At 36.4% G+C, this 19,289-nt stretch overlaps 1 protein-coding gene across 1 annotated transcript in view; it reads left to right on the top strand.

Moving 5' to 3' along the window:
* The window catches only part of LOC122755023 (dystonin-like), a 646,765-nt gene that overhangs the window by 335,770 nt on the left and 291,706 nt on the right, over positions 1 to 19,289 (top strand). The window contains 4 exon segments of the mRNA XM_044003425.1: positions 11,096 to 11,185; positions 11,725 to 11,823; positions 13,438 to 13,515; positions 18,430 to 18,522. Of these exon segments, the coding sequence (XP_043859360.1) occupies positions 11,096 to 11,185; positions 11,725 to 11,823; positions 13,438 to 13,515; positions 18,430 to 18,522 (360 nt within the window).

Raw genomic sequence — 19,289 nt, 5'->3', positions numbered from 1 at the left:
TGGTCTTTGAGTTCTAAGACATGGGTTGAACTTTGAATTCTGATATTACCTAACTGTGACCTTTTGATAAGCCATTTAACCTCTCTGAGCCTCAGTTTCTTGGTCTGTTAAATGGGGAGAATAATAGTTGCCTACTTTGCAGGTTGTTATGAGGAAAGTACTTTGTAAACCTTCCAACATGATGTGGTGGTGACAGTGATGATGATGATGACCACCATTCCTTGAGGAAGTGGATGGTAAGATGTGGATATAAAGGTAGAAGTTATGTGACTTGACAGTGAGGAGAAGGCTGTTCTCAGTATGAGTATGACACAGATGTGAGGAGGAGTGATTTGGTAGGATTGAGTAGGCTGCCTGGAGCAGAGGAAATCAGGCAGGATACATGGCAGGCAATAAGCAGAATAAGGTAAAAAATTCATGGATTGAAAATTTTGAAATCCATAATTAGTTTTGATAACAGGATTCTAGAGGGTGGAAATTGCTAGTTTAAAGATATTTATCTGGTGGAATAAATATTTTTGAACTAGCCATGAATTCTGGTATACCATGCTAAATAATTCAAGATGAAAAGAAATGATTTCACATACTTATCTTTTTTTGTTTGTTTGTTTGTTTGTTTTTTTGCGGGGCAATGGGGGTTAATTGACTTGCCTAGGGTCACACAGCTAGTAAGTGTCAAGTGTCTGAGGCCGGATTTGAACTCAGGTACTCCTGAATCCAGGGCCGGTGCTCTATCCACTGTGACACCTAGCTGCACCCATACTTATCTTTAATAACTATTTTTACTAATTTCTTTTAAGATAATTTTATATATGAGAATGAAGGCAATCTAAGAGTCAATCATTCTAATTCTTACCTATTTCAGTGAAAGCTAAAATTTAAAAATACTATGTTTTGGAAACTCACTTTATTTAGGGGACAAGAATAGAGCCATTGTCCCACATGTTCTGTGTCTAATCAGATTTATTATAGGTTGGAAGATAAGATTTGACTAGCAGCTTTTCTCAGTCTATGTAATAAGTCCTGTTGCAGTGGGGTTCTGCTGTATTGTACTTCTGTCATTGTTGTTCAGTTGTTTTTAGTTGTGTCTGATTCGCCGTGATCCTTTTTTGAGGTTTTCTTAGTAGAGATACTGGAGTGGTTTGCCGTTTTTTCTCCAGTTCATTTTACAGATGAGGAAACTGATGCAAGCAGGATTAAGTGACTTGCCCAGGGTCAGACAGCTAGTAAGTGTCCAAATCCAGATTTGAATTCACATCCTAGCCTGGCTTAATAAGTAGATAAGAATTTACTATGCCACCTACTTGCTACCCCCCCCCCCCATCTTTGGTAGTAACATCAAACTTCTCTTCCATTGATTAGCCTAAAAACTACTCATTTGAGTTTGTATAGTTCTTTCCCCTTACATTTTCCAGTTGGGTTTTTTTTTTTTTTTTGGATCTTTCTAGTCCACCTGCCAAGATTTTGAAGAGGAAAATGGACATTTTTGAAAAGTTCAGTGATTTCCTCTTTTGATTTCCTTTATGTATTTATTAAATATAGACTTTTAATATGGAGCATGTCATCCTGAATAAGGTTAAAGAGGGATTTAAACATATGAATAGATGTTGGGGATATTCAAACAACACTTTAATTTGCTGGGATGATAAAGGCATTAGATTTGGGATCAGGAAGTCCTGAATTCAGATCCTACCTCACACACTATCTGTGGGACTCTGAGAAAGTCACTTTTAACTGCTCTCTGCTTCAATTTTTTCAGTTCTAAAATGAAGAGGTTAGAGTTAATGGACTCCAAGGAACCTTTCAGGTCAAAATATACAATTCTACATTAAATGAAAGATAATTGCCATACTCTCTGACAACATGCTTTGGGAGTAGTGCTATTAAATACTGGGCTAAATAGCCCATTAGTCTAATTCAGGATGGATCATCTCTTAGGTTCATGTGGCTCAGAGGAGATAATATGCAGGGAAGAAAACACAAATATTGCTGGGTGCTACAGAGGGCAAGAACTAGGAATGTTCACCATTAAATGAAATATTTCTGTTTTTTAACTGTATAGTTCCACCCAGTGGTAAGAGAAAGTAGAACAGAATTTTTCTCTTGGATAAATTGCTAACCTCAAAGTTTTTTTTTTTTTAAATCCTTGCTGGTTTGTTAAATCTCATATGAAGCAAGAAGTTTATTTGTTCCTCATAATCTGAAAATTTATTTCTCATTCCTCTACAATCATTTTTATCATTAGTAACTTAACTCTATTATCTTTACTGTATAGACAGAGATTAATGGACTATTCAGGGTTCAACATGTTGTGTATGAGAAAACATCATAACAGTCTTGGGTGGATGTGCAAGTGCAAACCTTTTTCATTTTAACTATTCTTCAGAATCTATGGCCATTTAGACAGGACAAGACTGATGTTTACATTTGTATTACTTTCCTAGAATGGTTTACTAAACAAATTATAATATAAACAGGATATATATATATATATATATATATATATAGCTATAATATAAACAGTCACTAAAGAAAAAAATTGAAGTACCCTTTTACTTAGGAATGATTCTTAATAACACTGATTTTAAAATTAAAATTGTGATATCATTTTAATTAAAATTGATATATTGAAATAGACATAATTAACAGCATTATTTATAGCTGATTTATTTTTTATTATAAGTTAGCTTATAAGGACTTCTACAAAGAAACTCAATTATCAGATTTTGATTTATAGTATGTACTTTACAGAAGGATTGGGATTGGGACTATACTATCCCATGATTTCATAGATATAGAGAAATTTAGCATTATTGATGCGGGTCAGGACCTTCTCTATAATTTATATTCTTAGAGAGTTGCCTAGAGAACCAAGAAGTTAATCAGTTTACCCAGATGCTTTGTCAGTATGTCAGAGGTGGTATTTGAACCAAGGTCTTCTATGCACTCTGTCCACTAAGCAACACTGGCTTTAGCTTTTTGTGAAGGTATCATAAATCAAATTTTTTAATTAATCTGGACAGTTCTTCCCTTCCTAATTAGGCTAAGATAGTGCAATTGTTTTATTTTGTATATAATCTCATTGACCATGTGATTAATTTCTGAAGATAGAAGAAAATACTACTTAATTCCTTGATCATCCTTGAGTCCTATTTTGCAAATATTTTTTTTTATTGGTAAGAATTCAGTTCACCATATAGTAGATATCTATTTGGAGAAAGTATAATGTAGGAAGTGTAATTTGGCTAGGGAGGAATGCTTATAGCACTTCATATTTCTCAAATGCAGTTAAGATCACTGAACTGATCACAGAGATTGTGTTCTCCTTTACTCTCATTTTACTGTAATTCACTGAATCAGACAATTCTTAGAATGTCAAGGGACTTTGCAGACTGCCTATTTGAATCCATGCCTGAACATGAATTTCTCCCCTACCCAAACATCCCCAAGAAGTGGTCATCCTCTTGAGAAGAACTTTAGAAAGAGCAAGCCCAGTTATCTCCTGAGGCAGCTCATTTGAATTTTGGAGTAGCTCTAACCTGTTAAATTTCACTTTACATTAAGCCTCAATCTGCCTTTTTGCAGCGTCTCAATGCTAGCCATAATGGCTAGTTCTGATGTCTGGGTACAAGCCCAGCAAATCTAATTCTTTTTCTATATGACAGACTTTCATATAGGACTGCTGCCAGGTCCCACCCATTTCTCCAGTCAAAGTTGTTTTAATTAGTCTTTAGATAACAGGATTAGGCCCTTCTCAAAATCTTGGCCACCACCAACCCAGCTGCTGTCCAGTTTGCCAGGGTCTCTCCTAAAATATGGTACCTAGAACTGGACACACTATTTCAGATGTGACTTCATCAGGCCCAACTTTAAATCCTGTGTTTTCTCTGCTCCATCAGGTAACTTTTCATTGATCATTAGTCTATTTTTGTATTGTGATTGTTTATGTATGTACCATATCTTCCTCACTGTATTGTAAGCTAAATGAGGATAGGGAGCTATGTCATATTTGCACCCAAAAGGTACCTCATAAATGTTAACCCTCCCTCCCTTCCTTCCTCCCCTCCCTCCTTCCCTCCCTCCTCCCCCCCTCCTTCCCCCCCTCCTTGGTTCTCTTCCTGTAATGGCAACTTCTTGACTTGTTACAATGAAAACTGATTTCAACCATGAAAAAATTACACAAATTGCCATACTATGGCCTTTTTCTTTACTTTGAATTGATGTAGTAATCATACTATGTCAAACATCGAATTAACAGAAAGAACTCTTCTAGGTCATTTCAGAAATTCAGTTGTTTTGGACATTTGGTCAATCTGCTGGATTTTCTCTCTCAAAAAGGTAGAGAAAACATCTTTCCCTGACAACTGCTTCTTTTCCCCTTTTAGGTTATTTTGTTTGTTTGTTTTGTGACTTATTTTTGTTCCCTAAGATGCCTGATAGGTGTTTTCCATAAATAAGATTAGTGCCCTCTTGTGGTGATCTGTAAGTGCAATGCAAGAAAAAAAAAGTAATATAACACAGATTTGACAGTAAACTGTGTGGGATTAAAAAAAAAATATGGTGATCAAATACTATTATGTAATCTCTGTTATGCAATTTAATCCCAGAGGGTTTTTTTTGGGGGGAACGCAATAAAGACCTGCCCAATTTTATTATTCCATTTATGAACTGTATGATTTTGAAAAAGCCGCCCCTAACCCCACCCTCCATCCCAGAGGTTTTTTAAAGGGCATTTTTTCCACACACTATTTTATCCATTACTACCACGAAAGCACATTTCTTTCCTGAAGGAGAAAAAAATCAAAGTAAAGTGAATGACTTGTTTTAATAAAATTCACAAGGGGAAAAAATATAATCCATCAGCCCATGACATCATTATTTATAGGAAAGTCAGAGAGTCAGATGTCTTGAGCTAAGTAATATTCACACTTATAGTTAAAATAAGAAGCATTTAATTGTGATTTTTGTTGACTCAACTGCACGACTTCCCTCATTTTCTCTCCCAAATGATTCATCAGACCATTTGCTTCTCTAGAGTCCCATTAATTTCTGTAAGCTCTACCTGCTCCCAAACCCTGCACATATTGCCTTCCTTTTTGTTTATTAATTTTAAGATCTTGTCTCATAAGCCAACTTTGCTTTCTATATGTTCATTATAAAATTCTATATAGATGTGTTATCGCACTACATAAAGGCTGTATCTGTAGTCACCACAGAAATGAATAAAAAGTGTTCTTTAAGGCATCTCTTTCTGAAACCCTAAGAGTGTCCAAAGACAAACCATCTATTAATAAAGGCACAGAGGCACTCTTTATGGTTTGTGAGGCTTCATCTCATTGGTAGCAAAGGCAATTAATCCTTTCTAATTAGCAGCCCTTAGTAGTTAGAAATAATTGTGGGTAGTTTTTTAAATAGACACATTTTCTTTTATGTAAACTATGGTCTAATTTGAATTCACATAGGATTGTAGATTTAGAGCTGCAAGGGACATTAGAGGTCATATAGTCCAAACTCCTCATTTTTCAGAAACTGAGATGCAAGGGAATAAGCATTTACTGATGCTTGTAACAAGTGCTTACTATCTGCTAGGTACTGTGCTAAATGCTTTAACAATATTATCTCATTTGGTTTTCAGGACACCCTGAGAGGTAGGTGCTATTATTATCCTCATTAACAGAGGTTAAGTGACTTGTCTAGGATCACACAACTAGAAAGTGGCTGAATCTGGATTTGAACTCAGGTCTTCCTGATTTCAGGATCGGTGCTGTATGCCCTGTTTTACCTAGCAGTCGGAGAAGTGCTGTGATGAGACTTGGACAAGGTCATACAGGGAGTAACAAACATGGTATTTTAACCCAGGCCTTCTGAATCTAAAGCTAGTGCTTTAAATCACCCTTTTTCTTCTTTTTTTTTTTTAGTGAGGCAATGGGGGTTAAGTGACTTGCCCAGGGTCACACAGCTAGTAAGTGTTAAGTGTCTGAGGTCAGATTTGAACTCAGGTACTCCTGACTCCAGGGCCGGTGCTCTATTCACTGCGCCACCTAGCTGCCCCTCTTTTTTTTCTTTCTTTCTTTTTTTTATTTTTTAAGAAATCACCCTTTTTCTTACTTGCCTATTATCATTTTAATTGTCTTCATTGATTCCTAAAACCTGGTTGTGAACAAAAGATGAATGATTTCTGTATTTGTAAAAAGTTTTTCTGATTTTGATAAAATTCAGATTGCCGTGGCATTGCAAACAATTGTGAGTGTGTTTTGGCATTTCTGCCTGGACACTGGCACTGTCATTTGCTATCGCCTCTTAGAGGGATTTGTAAATGAAATGTGAAAAAGAAATATGACCATTTTTGGCAAAGCCTCAGCACAATGTACCAGAAGATCTAAAATTTCTGATACCACTGTCATGGAGAACTCCTTCTTCACCATTCCTTCCATGTGCTGGTGGTGCCAGACACATACAACAAAGTCATTTATTGGGAGAAGGCAGGCAGCTGAGGAGGGCGAAGGATCTGCATAATGTTATTTAAATGTGAGATCATCCACTGATACTTGTGTTCAGTTTGATCCTTTATAAGGAGGCTTTATTGAGGCAATCAAGGATAGACAGATGTAGACAGATTTGTATTCTCACGCATAAAATTTGCTAATTTAGATTTCCTTTCCCTTTATTTTTAAAATTTATTTATTTATTTATTTCATTTATTTATTTTGGTGAGGCAGTTGGGGTTAAGTGGTTTGCCCAGGGTCACACAGCTAGTAAGTGTCAAGTGTCTGAGCCTGGATTTGAACTCAGGTCCTCCTGACTCCAGGGTCAGTGCTCTGTCCACTGAGCCACCCAGCTGCCCCTTCTTTCCCTTTATTTTTAATAAGATGTTAAATTTGTAGATTTAGATTCATGGTTTGGAGTAATCCACTGCTTTTTAAAAAAACTTTAACATATGATTGGAGAAGTGTGGAATGAATCTTACAGTAATCCTGAGCAGCAGGGCTGCTAAGTGGTGCAGTGGATAGAGTTCCAGGCCTAGAGTCAGGAAGACCTGAGTGCAAATCTAGTCTCACACACTTAATGTGACCCTGGGAAAGTCACTTAACCCCATTTGTTGCAGAAGGAAATGGCAACCCACTCCAGTATTTTTTCTAAGAAGACTCCAAGTGAGGTCATGGAGAGTTGTAAAACAATTGAGAACAAAAAATCATGAGAAGCAGCCTGGTGTGATAAAGAATCAGGCAGACCTTGCACCAAGTCCTACCTGCTCATGTACACACATGGCTAGTCATTTAACCTATTGGTGCCTGTGTCAACTCTGTAGGACTTTAAATTGCAAAACAGGGGCAGATTTGTATTGGTTGGGGAAGTTCCTACCTGGAAGCTACCTATATTACACTATTAGCCACTGTGCTCCCTCTGTTCTTCCTCCCTCCCCTCGCCCCCACAGGAGGGAGGTCATGAGTACACATTCCCTTAGGGCTTCACTCTAGGTCAGTTTTATATATATCACCCCTTCCCTACCCTTTAATCCTGTCCATTATCCAGGTGTAAAAAACCCTAGTTTCAGCTCTAATGGTAGAGGATCTGAGTTTAAAAATAGGACTTATGAGTTAGTGATGGTCCAGTAGGTGATTGGATCTGTTTGTTTGGTTTTTTTGGTGAGGCAATTGGGGTTAAGTGACTTGCCCAGTGTCACACAGCTAGTAAGTGTCAAGGGTCTGAGGCTGGATTTGAACTCAGGTCCTCCTGAATACAGGGCCGGTGCTCTATCCACTGCACCACCTAGCTGCCCTGAGGTGATTGGATCTTAAAGGGCACAGTGGGTTTCATGAAAAGTTAAAAAAAAGTCATTTGAACTCAAATATTAAGGACAAATTGTCCACCCAAAACAATTTTTTTTTACTCATCAGAAAAGCATATTACAAAAATAATATTGATGTTAGGGAATATTATATACAGCCATTAAGGGGGAATAGGGACTAGACCTGTCATTTCCATTGGTATTGGGAACTCCCATGTGATGAAACTCTTATCTACCAGTGCAGGTTGGCACCTTCTCTTTTTTTTTTTTCAGGGCAATGGGGGTTAAGTGACTTGCCCAGGGTCACACAGCTAGTAAGTGTCAAGGGTCTGAGGCCGGATTTGAACTCAGGTACTCCTGAATCCAGGGCCAGTGCTTTATCCACTGCGCCACCTAGCCGCCCCCGGCACCTTCTCTTAAAGTCTTGTTGACTAGAGCAGTGATGTCAGACTCAAATAGAAATTGTACATAAGGATCCCCTTGGGCTGAATATTGACTTAGAAAACCACATATTAACATCATCTAGGTTTTGTTATTTTTTATTTACTTTGTTAAATACTGATTAATTACATTATTATCTGGTTTGGCCCACACTTAAGAATGTTGCTGGCCATGGGGTGGTTTTATTATATCTCTGGACTAGAGCACTGAGAAGTTAAGTGATTTGCTCAAAATCACATCATTATGATTATTATCACTTGCCATTATGTGTGTCACAGGCTGGACTTGAATCTAGATCTTCCTGGCTTCAAGGTCAGAACTAGCCACTATATCATACTGCCTGTCCTCTTACCTTTCTAGCTGCTCCTAAGTCTCTTTTTCTGAGCCTTTATCCATCTTATGCTTGTTAACTCTGGGTATTCTCCCTAGACTCAACCAATAAAAGCATCAAAATATTATTATATTTAGGCTGTCATTACCTTTCAGCATAAAGATAAGAACCAACCACTTTACTTCTCTTATGTCTAATTGTGTCTCATAGTAACCTTTTCTTTTCTGTCTCTGCATGGTTCAATACCTTCTGATGTATTTTAGGTTTCCTTTCACATGAAGTCCGTTTCCCTGAAACTTTTGAAAAGCCAAGAAATTTGTCTTTGGCTTATATATTTTCTGATAGCTTTAGTGACAGTGAAGTAGATTCTTTTTTCTCAGCTCTACCATTGTTTTGGTTGTTCTTATGTGGCAGAGCAGACTGTGTGATGAAACATGGAATCCCTAAAAGTATTTGCATCAGAAGTTGAGTGAATTTAATTTAATGCCCATTTGAAGTCCTTCTTTTTTATGTCAGCCAATTTTGTTGGGCAGAGTCCAAGTGTCTGGCACATAGTAAATGCTTAATAAATGCTTGTTGAATGACTGGATTGAGTTTTCTATAGAAATGTACTTCTTAGTCCTTTCAGAACTTAGCAGCACTTTGATAAAACTTGCCTTTGGATTACCCTCCTGGCTTTATTGCCACCTTCCCATCAAAATAATGCCATCCTTGGGAATCATTGCCTAGTTCCTTGATATTTGCTTTCTACTTTTGGAGCTTTCCAGGATCTAATGAAGTAGAGTTACACTTTTATACTTTTTTGATAATTGTTTTTTATTCTAACTTTGTAGGTATTGTGCTTCATTGTAAAGAATCAAAAGCTGAAGACATGAGTTTGAAGGCTAGTTTTCTCACTGTGTGATTTTGTGGCAGGGCATTCAATCACTCAAGGTCTTAATTTACTCATTTATAATTTGAGGAAGTTGGGTTAGATGATCTCTATGATTTCTTTTATTTCTCAATTTCTGTGGTTCTATAGTATACTTTTCTTTGAAAATTACTTAATTTTGAGGCCTTGAATGACATAGAATGATTTAATTTCTTCATCAATTCAATAAGAATTTCCAAATCAACTTTACTTTAAAAAAAGATGAACAAGTTGTGGGATGGCTATTTGGGTGGTCTGTAAGGGCACTGACTTTTCAGTATACAAAGAACTGGTTGACCAAAGACTGTTAGTCTGTAGACACAGCCAGTCTCACTTGGGAGATTTTCTTCCTTCCTTTGGTAGTTTGAACAAAGTGTTTTGGAGTTTGGTAGTATTTTGATTGGCTAGGTTTATATTACTCCTCTGGATTGGGGAAAATAACGATAGCTTGAATGCTAATTGCATGCTTATGTTGTGTCGTTTTAAAAGCTATTTCTCAGAGAAAGAGTCACATCATGCAGAGAAAGATTTGGATAGATTTCTATTGCCCTAACATCCATAGATCTTTCATGACAGAATTCAAGCCTCAGGTTCATTTGAGATGCTATTATGCTGCTAGAGAATAAATATGGGAGTTGGGAGTGGGGAATGCAGGAGAATTTTAAATGGTAGATAAGAACTGACCCTTCCTCTGTTTCAATAAACGATGTCAGGAGTTCTGTTTAAGGTCACATTTGGCTATAAAACAGATTAATCCCATATGGTTGTCTTAATCTACCACATATATCTTCTAGTAATCATTAAAAAAATAAGTTCAGTTTCCTTTTTTTTTTGAAAGTTTTTTTTGTTTGTTTGTTTTGTTTTTTGTTTTTTTGTTAAGGGAAACCAGCCCATTGATTCCCAGTGGAGAAACTCTCTACCAGGGCAGATCTGCACCTGCCCTGTGTCTTATGGTTTTAAAGAATTCCCTATACCCCTGAGACATTAAACGAATTTCCAAAGGTCACATAGCCAATGAGTCAGAGGTGGGATTTGAACCAGGTCTGGCCCTGTATTCACTATACTAGGCTGCCTCTTGAGTGTTCTTTTCCTTATCTTTAATTGTTTTTCTCATTCATACTTAATTACTTGAGAAGGATTTTTTATTTTATTAGTGCTGTGGCCCCTGTACCATAAGAGATTGCAATCCCTTTATTTTTATTAGTTGATCTGATATCTATGAGTTGAGTCTGCTCTCCAACTAATGGTGATTTGTCTCAGAATACTTAATATAAAAATTATTAACCTCGAATATTTTTAAAAAATTAAACCAAACCATATTGGTTAATGGAAGCTATTGAGAACAAATATTATAAAAGTAGAAGTAGGGGCAGCTAGATGGTGTAATGGATAGAGCACTGGCCCTGGAGTCAGGAGGACCTGAGTTCAAATGTGGCCTCAAATGTGTGACTCTGGGCAAGCCACTTAACACTGATTGCCTCAAAAAAAATATAGAAGTATCTTGTTTTTATTGTCTTGCTCTAGGTATTACACAAGAGTGTTTAATATTAACATTTAATATAAGATGTTTAACATTTAACATCATTTAAAAGGCCAAATAATTTAAAGGTTTCTTTCTCTATAGGTTCGAAAGCATGTGAATGATCTCTATGAAGACTTACGGGATGGACACAACTTGATCTCTCTCTTAGAAGTTCTTTCAGGTGATACCTTGGTGAGTTTTAAATCTCATCTTTGTTCTGAGACTGTGTTTTTACCCTTTTATATCTGATCAATATACTTTAGTACAAGTGATCCAGATTCATCTCCCCAAATGTGACTCCTAGCACCAACAGAGCAAATTGGCTTGCGTGGATGTGCTTGGATTCATAACTTCAACCACTGAATATTAGGAATTCAGAACACTTTTATTATGTATTTTCTATGTAGTCAAGATTTTATCTACAATTTTAAGGGTAACATTTCTGTTTTTTTTTTCCTGCTATTCTTTTTCCTTTTGGATTTTGCTTAGCAAAAGTTGGATGCATAATATAACTTCATATTAAAAGACTCACAAATAGCAAGGAAATAAATATGCTTATCTAAAAATGGTCTAACCTACTCCTCAGGTATCATTTCCTTTTTTTTTTTTTTTTAACATTAATTCCCCTTCTTGGTTACCTGTTCTCTTCATTATGTTCTTTTCATGCTCTTTTCATTTCTGGTCTGTCTTGTGTCTTTGCTGTCCTATCTTCTGTCTGTTATATTCATTAGCCAAGAGAGCGAGATTTTTTGAAGACCTTACGGTTGGTGAGTTCAACAGAAGCATGCGAGTATGAACAGCATGAGGATGTGGAGGATGAGGATAAGGGGGTAGGTGTCGACCCCCATAACTCTACTAACTTAGTATTTCAAGTGTGGTGACTGCTACTAGATAAGTAACCCACAGGTTTGGAACCATTGATGGATAGGTAGGAAGGATCAAAAACACATTACACAAAGTCAATATTCATGTACTAGAGAATTTGGTAAACAGAAGTCTTTTTTCTTTTAGCACATTTTCAAATTGTTAAATGATTAAAGTTTACCCACTTGCTGGTTGGTACTTATAATGCACTGCATAGTAACTGTACAAATTGGATAAACCATGTATTCTAACAATATGATCAAAATAAGGAATTTTCTATAAAATATTGAAATCCAGCAACTATAATGCTAAAACATGAACAAAATGCATCCTGCTTCTGGAATTTCAATAATGACAATTATTATGCAAATCATTATACATAGTACTTCAGCTAGTAATTATATCTCAACTGTTCTCAAACCACACATTTGGCAATAACTGTTTGACATATTCTCTATATGTGATGTGTTATTTAGAGGGGGAAAAGCTTGAATTGTAAAACCCTGAATTCTGATGAGGCTAATCTGTGTGGAGCTTACTCAAATTTAACATACTTATGAGGTAGCTCCAGTGCTTCCAGTGGCATTTTCACCCAGTCACTTTGATTTCAATGAAAACTGTGCATTTTTATTGGAGTGAATTTCACCCTTGTTTTCCATCCAGTTACACAGAAAGTAATTTTTCTCTTCTGTGGTCTGCTATTTGTTATATTATGACATCTTTAGCTTCAGCAAACTTTTCATATTTGAGAAGCTAAGTTGTCTGTTTTCCTTGTTTTGTTCCCTTTTGGAGGCTTCACATGATGAATTTCAACTCCGTTCTTCATTTTTGTTGTTGTTATTATGCTTTTATCCCAACTGCACATTTCCCGATATTTTCCTCCTGGCACCATAATCATATTCCATAAGGAAAACTGCCAATCAAAAAAAATCCATTTCTGTTTATCACAATGACAGAGATAGTAATCATGTCCATCCCCAAGTAATGCAAATAATCACAGTGTCCTTTCAGCTTTTTGAATTCATGAAAAATCCAAAAATAAGAAAGAAACATATTATTGAGGTTAGAGGTCATCAACCTAACTGCTTTTTTTCTCTTGCTCTATTATGGCTGTTAACTTTTTGTCTCATTCTTTCACTTGGTGATTTTATACTAACTGCATGCTGTTTTTGCCACATTTCCATTAACTTGCCATTTGTAATTAAAAAGAAGCCAAAAACTCTTCTTTTTAAATTTTGGTATTTTTAAGAGGGTAAGGAATATAATATTTAATTATCTTAATGCATCCTTCTATTATGAAATGAGTACAAGCCAGACTCTAGTCAACTTGAATGGATGGTTTACTCTGAGAGAAAAACAGATTTCCTTTCCTTTTCAAATTATTCCAATTTATGCCTCTCATTTTCTCTCATTGTACAAAGAAAAGAATGTTTGAAAAGCACCAGAAAGTAAATAATACTTTTGTTTTCAATTCTTATGTAACTTATATTGTTTGGCTTCAGTAAGAGAAACATAGGTTTAGCATATTCTATGAAGGAGAAACTATAGCTTTTTTCACAACTTATATTTTTCATTTTTAGCCCCGGGAGAAAGGTCGGATGCGTTTTCACAGACTACAGAATGTACAAATTGCACTTGACTATTTGAAAAAACGCCAGGTATGATCTTTCTAACAGCCTACAGTATTACAAACATGGGATGTTAGTGAATAAATATGTAGAATTGTATCAGGGAAAGAAAGAGTTAAAATATTTCCACATCAAAATATTTTAATGATTAAGCTTGTGTTCTAGTTAGATAAGTATTTTAAAAGTTTTTTTTTTAACACATATATTGATAGGACAGACTAAATGAATGCACAAAAGCAATTATTAAGCATTTCTATATGCTAGGGATTAAAGATACAAATGAAAAATACAACATGCTCTGTCCTCAGAAAGCTGCCATACTAATAAGGGGAGACAATACATATTACAGTAGTAATGGCCAGGAAAGAAGATGTTTTGGTCTTAGATGTCACAGCCTAGGGAATGGAACAGTAGAGAAGTCAATTAACATGCCACAAGACAATTGGTAAGAATACCTTAAAGGGAGGAAGGGATATTAATAGAGATGAGAGTTTGTCCATTAAATTACTAAAAAAATTTCTTTTCTTTTCAATTAAAAAAAAATTATTTTATTTTTAACTTATGGAATAAAACCAGCATTTCTATGACATAGTATAATAAAAAAGATGATTGCACATGAAAGTGCAAACCTATTATGTACAACTTGCTATAATATTCCTTTTAAATATATAATAACTTGCTGGTTGGTCTTCCTGACACCAATATCTCTCCACACTTATCTCTTCTACTTGGCTGTCAAATTGATCTTCCTAAAATATAGGTCTGATCATATTAATCCTCCTCCACCCCAGTTTAATAAACTCCAATGATTTCTTACTACCTATAGGATCAAATATAAAATTTGTTTGGAATCCAAAGCCTTTTATAATGTGCCCCACTCCTTTCTAGTCTTCTTACCTTACCACCTACCCCCAAGTTCCCACATGCTCAGTGATCCAGTGACACTGGCCTCCTTTTTGTCTCTTGGATGCATCACTCCATCTCTGAGCATTTTCACTGACTGTTTTCCATACCTGGAACTCTCTCCCTCCTCATCTCTACTTCCTAGCCTCCCTGACTTCAAGTTCCAGATAAAATTCCACCATCTATGGGAAGTCTCTTTTGATCCTGTGAAATGCTAATGATTTCCCTCTGTTGATCATTCCCCATTTATCATATATAGAGCTTGTCTATACATATATGTTTGCATGTTGTCTCATTAACCTGGGAACTCCTTGAGTATAGGGATTGTCTTCTGCTTTAATTTGCATTCCTAGCATTCAGGACAATGTCTAACACATAGTAGGTGCTAAATGACTGTTTATTGACTGACTGTGGGACATCTCTTTATAAGACGTCCAATAGGCAGTTGAAGATGTATGATTGAAGCTCAGGAGAAAGATTAGGACTGGATATAAAGATCTGGGCAACATCTGCATAGAGATGATGACTGAATTCATAAGAGCTGAGCTGATGAGATTAAGTAGGATAGTATAGAGTGAAAAGAAAAGGGGGCCCAAGGCAAAGCCCAAGGGACAACCATGGTTAGGTCATGTGTTATGGATGAAGCATGAGTAGTGGTTGGACTGAGGAGAATCAGGAGAGAGCAGTATCTTGAAAACCTATAGAGAAGAGAGTATCCAGAAGGCGGAGGTGATCAATAGTGTCAAAGCTGCAGAGATGTCAAGGAGGATCAAGACTAAGAAGAGGTCATTATATTTGACAACAAAGAAACCATTGGTAACTTTGGAGAGGTGACTTTTCATTTAATGATGAAGCTGGAAGTCAGATTGCAGAGAGTTTAGAAGAGAGTGAGAGGTGAAGAAATGAAGGCACTGCTTGTAACCAGATTTCTCAAGGAATTTAGCCACAAAGTAAGGAGAGATATAGGAATATACATGAGTGGGGATGATAGTGGGGTAATTTGCTGGAGAACCCAGGAAGGGATAGAATCAAGGGTAGAGGGATTTGCCTTGATGAAGACAAGGGCAGCTTCTTCCTCTGTGACTAGAATGAAAGTTAATATAGTAAAGGGAGATATCTAGATATCTGAGGAAGGTGAGATCAGGAGGAATGGAGAAAAAGGCCTCTGAAACTTTTTAGGGTTAAGTCGAGGGTGAGGTGTTTGAAGTGATGGGAGAAAGGGTGACATGAAGACAAATGAGAAAATTGTGGTGTGTTGGGATAGCTGTGAATGCTCAGTTGAAATAAGATGACATAAATTTGTAGTGGGCCCAGTTTGAATCATTTCATTGATTTCATCTAGCTCCATTTAGCATAAAGTGAAGAGAAGCAAAGAAGGCCAATGGTAGTTGTATTCTAGGTTTGGGGCTTGGCAAGGCATGATAGGTATAAAGTAGGCAAAGGATAAAGAAGCAAGGAAATTGAGCGTGTAGAATAATGTAGAATTGAGTTGGATTAACCAAGGGTTAAAATAGGGAAGAGAGGGAAATGTAGCTAGAGCAGGAGTCCTGGTCTGGAAAAGAATGAGGGAAGGAGGGAATGGAGGTCATCATGAAGATACAAAACAGGATTAGAGGTCATAAGGCATAGGAAAATATGGAATGACATCTAGGTGGTACAGCAGGTAGAGTGCCAGGCCTGGAGTCATGAAAACCTGAGTTCAAATCATGCCTGAGACACTTAATAGCTGTGTGTCATTGGGCAAGACAATTATCCTCTATTTGCCTCAGTTTCCTCTTCTGTTAAATGGGGATAATCTACTTTCCAGGGATGCTATGAGAATCAAATAAGATAATACTTGTAAAGTGCTTAGCACAATTCCAGGCATCTAAATGCTATATAAATGTTAGCTATAATGATGGATGATGATCAGATAAAGGAACGTGGGAATTCTTGAAGATGGAAGTAGAACTCTTACAAGTGTGGTAAGGACAAGGTTGTGACCATTTTTGGGTAGAGCTATGGAGAAGTAGATGGGAATTGAATAACTTAAGGAACTAGGATATTAGTGTATTTTAGGACCAACTAATATAGATTTTGAAGTCCCTAATATGAAGGCAAGAAGTAGGGAGGAGAGAAGCCTATAAACAAGGCATTAAACTCATTGAGGGATGAAGAAGAAGGTCCTGAGAATCTATAGATAATGGCCACTAGGATCTGAATTGGGTGACACATTTAGATAGCTTGAATTTCATATAGGGGAGGTTGCTTAATGAAGGTGTTCAGAGGAGAGTATGGAAATAGCAATGGGGAGCAAAGACTACTTCAACTTTTCTACCATGAGATAATGAGAGAAAGTATAGCCTGTTATGTGAATGGAGTCAAGGGATACAATATCATTATGTAGGAGCCATGTCTCGGTGAGGGCTAGATGGTGGAGAAAGAGGTTTAAGATAAGAAGTGTATCGATTATGGAACAGATATTTCACAGTCACAGTGGAAGTGGCAGGTAAATCTAGAAAAGGACATCGTGGGACATTGTGAATAGGCTTAAGGGTAGGGAATGTGGTTTGTACATTCTTCATCTGGTTCGGGATTTTGCTAGCATGAAGTGAATATGAGGGGATCAGAGTATGCTAACAGTGATTAGTACTTAGTTCAGGCTGACTATCAGTGGTTTGAAAAAAAATTGTTGAGTTAGGCATGAGATTAGATCATTGGAGGGCCTCCTTGAAGGAGGCCATAACCTTTTGACAGATGAAGATGTCATATCCTATGAGTCCCAAGGAGTCCTGCTTCCTGGCAGGTAGGAGCACAGGAGGTGCCATTGCTTGGTGAGGAGGTCAGGGTGTTTTGCTATTCCAGGAAAAGGATCTGGGAGGGCTGGGGAAACAAAAGATCTTCAGGGCAGCAGTGACCTCTGCTAGTCTCTTAACCTTTCAATGCCCCAGGCAAATCTCTTTACCTCTAAATTGCAGAAAAATTTCCTGTGTTGGCAGAGAGTGTTCTAAGGGGGAATTCCTGTCATACCAGTGAAATCACAAGCCTGGACCAAAACAGCAATAACAAATAATTACTACAAAGAGATCTGAAAGAGACTAGAAGTAGCTAGGTATTACAGGGATGGAGCACTGGGTTTGGGGTCAGGAAGACTGATCTTCCTGTGTGACTTTGGCCAAGTCACTTGACCCTGTTTGTCTCAGTTTCTTCCTCTGTAAAATGAGCAGGAGAAGGAAATAGCAAACTACTCCAGGATCTTTGCAAAGCAAATCCCAAAGGGAGTCATGAAGAATCCAACACTACTGAAACTACTGAACAATAACAGAAACCCCCATGCTTTCATTAATGATACTGTATATTGTGGTGTTTTAAGCCAAAGAGAAAATAATGTTGGGAATTTCCAGAGGGAAAAGCAGATACAACAGAATTCAAAGAGGAGAGAACTTCCTTCTTGAGTTGATGGTAGATCAAAGGTATCCATGGTTCTGCTTTGGGGCACTTAATTTAGAGATGGTGAGAAGAAATGGGAGGAAATAGGAATAAAATGAGATAGTAGTAAGAAAAACAGGTAGCATCTCTTGTTTTTAAAATAATTTAAATGCTTTTACTTAACCTTTTCACATCTAATAACATTTTAAGTTGTTTAAAATGAAATAGTTATACTTGGTTATTCTTTACTAAGAGAGATATCCTTAATAATAATACGAAGGAAAAATATCATTATAGTATTAGCATATAACATATGCAGTTATTTCTAGGCATCAGTTTCCTCATTTATAAAATGACAGTGTTGAATTCAGTAATTCTGTTTGTGAATTACAAACAGAAGAAAGATGGAGAGGAGGAACTCAAATCAGTGGATTGCTCTAATTGTTAATCAGTCATTTGGGGTCCTAGATAACTAAATAGGATAATGGTTTTGGATTAGGTGTTAATTTAAAGCATCCACATTTTCTCTGGAAGCTTTGAAACTGATCTTACATAAAAGAGAAGTGCTTGGGAAGAGCTTGTCTTGGGAAACAGTTTTTCTAACACTATTTTATCTCTCCTTTCCTCACTTAGGTGAAACTAGTGAATATTAGGAATGATGACATAACAGATGGTAATCCCAAATTGACTTTGGGATTAATATGGACAATAATTTTGCACTTTCAGGTGAGCCTTTTTATTTTTCTTGATTCCCATAATTTCCATTGCCTATTCTCTGGTCTTTCTCTATTATTTTTTATTTGTTTCACAAGCGATTTACATGCATTAGTGTCTTTTGAAAAAACTGAAATACAGGGATTATGTTAATTAAACAATATATCTCTTATGTTTTGTTGCTTTATTCCTTCAAGGAAAGTCATTTAGGCCACTAACAGCATCACTTATTAGTTTGACATTTCTTTTCTATACAAATGAAGCTTCTTTTTGTTTTTGTTTTACAAAACAGCTTATTGTCTTTGTTTCAGAGTCTAAATAAAAGGGTTCTGTTTTATTGTGTAGAACAAACTTCTTCCGTTAATTAGATTTTTTCAGTTGTCTTAGGCTGCACAAAGGTTTTGCAAATCCTTATTTATAGCTAGTTTCCATATTGATTTTTGGTAAGTGTTCCTTAGCATAGCTTAATAATACCGTGCAAACCATTTTCTAATTTGGCTAACACTAGATGGCACAATAATTATAATGTTGCAGTCTGCCCTGAATTAGGAACAATTTAATTCATGTTTATAGAGCTGTGCTTTCTGGGAAAGACTACAAAGAATGAATGTCACCTACAATAACCATGCTAGTTTAGGGTAAATTTTGATTTTTAATTTATAATTATCTAATCATATTTTAGCTGATATGCTTATTTTAGTCATCTTTTGTTTATTTGACATTTGGTCATGTAATTTTGAAGCTTGGTTTAATTTTCTTAACTATTGTGTTACTGACTC

This window comes from Dromiciops gliroides, chromosome 4, assembly GCF_019393635.1.
Source record: "Dromiciops gliroides isolate mDroGli1 chromosome 4, mDroGli1.pri, whole genome shotgun sequence".
In the NCBI taxonomy this organism is placed as follows: Eukaryota; Metazoa; Chordata; class Mammalia; order Microbiotheria; family Microbiotheriidae; genus Dromiciops; species Dromiciops gliroides.
Note: the sequence above shows the minus strand (reverse complement) of the source record. Positions and strands in the feature narration are given on the sequence as shown.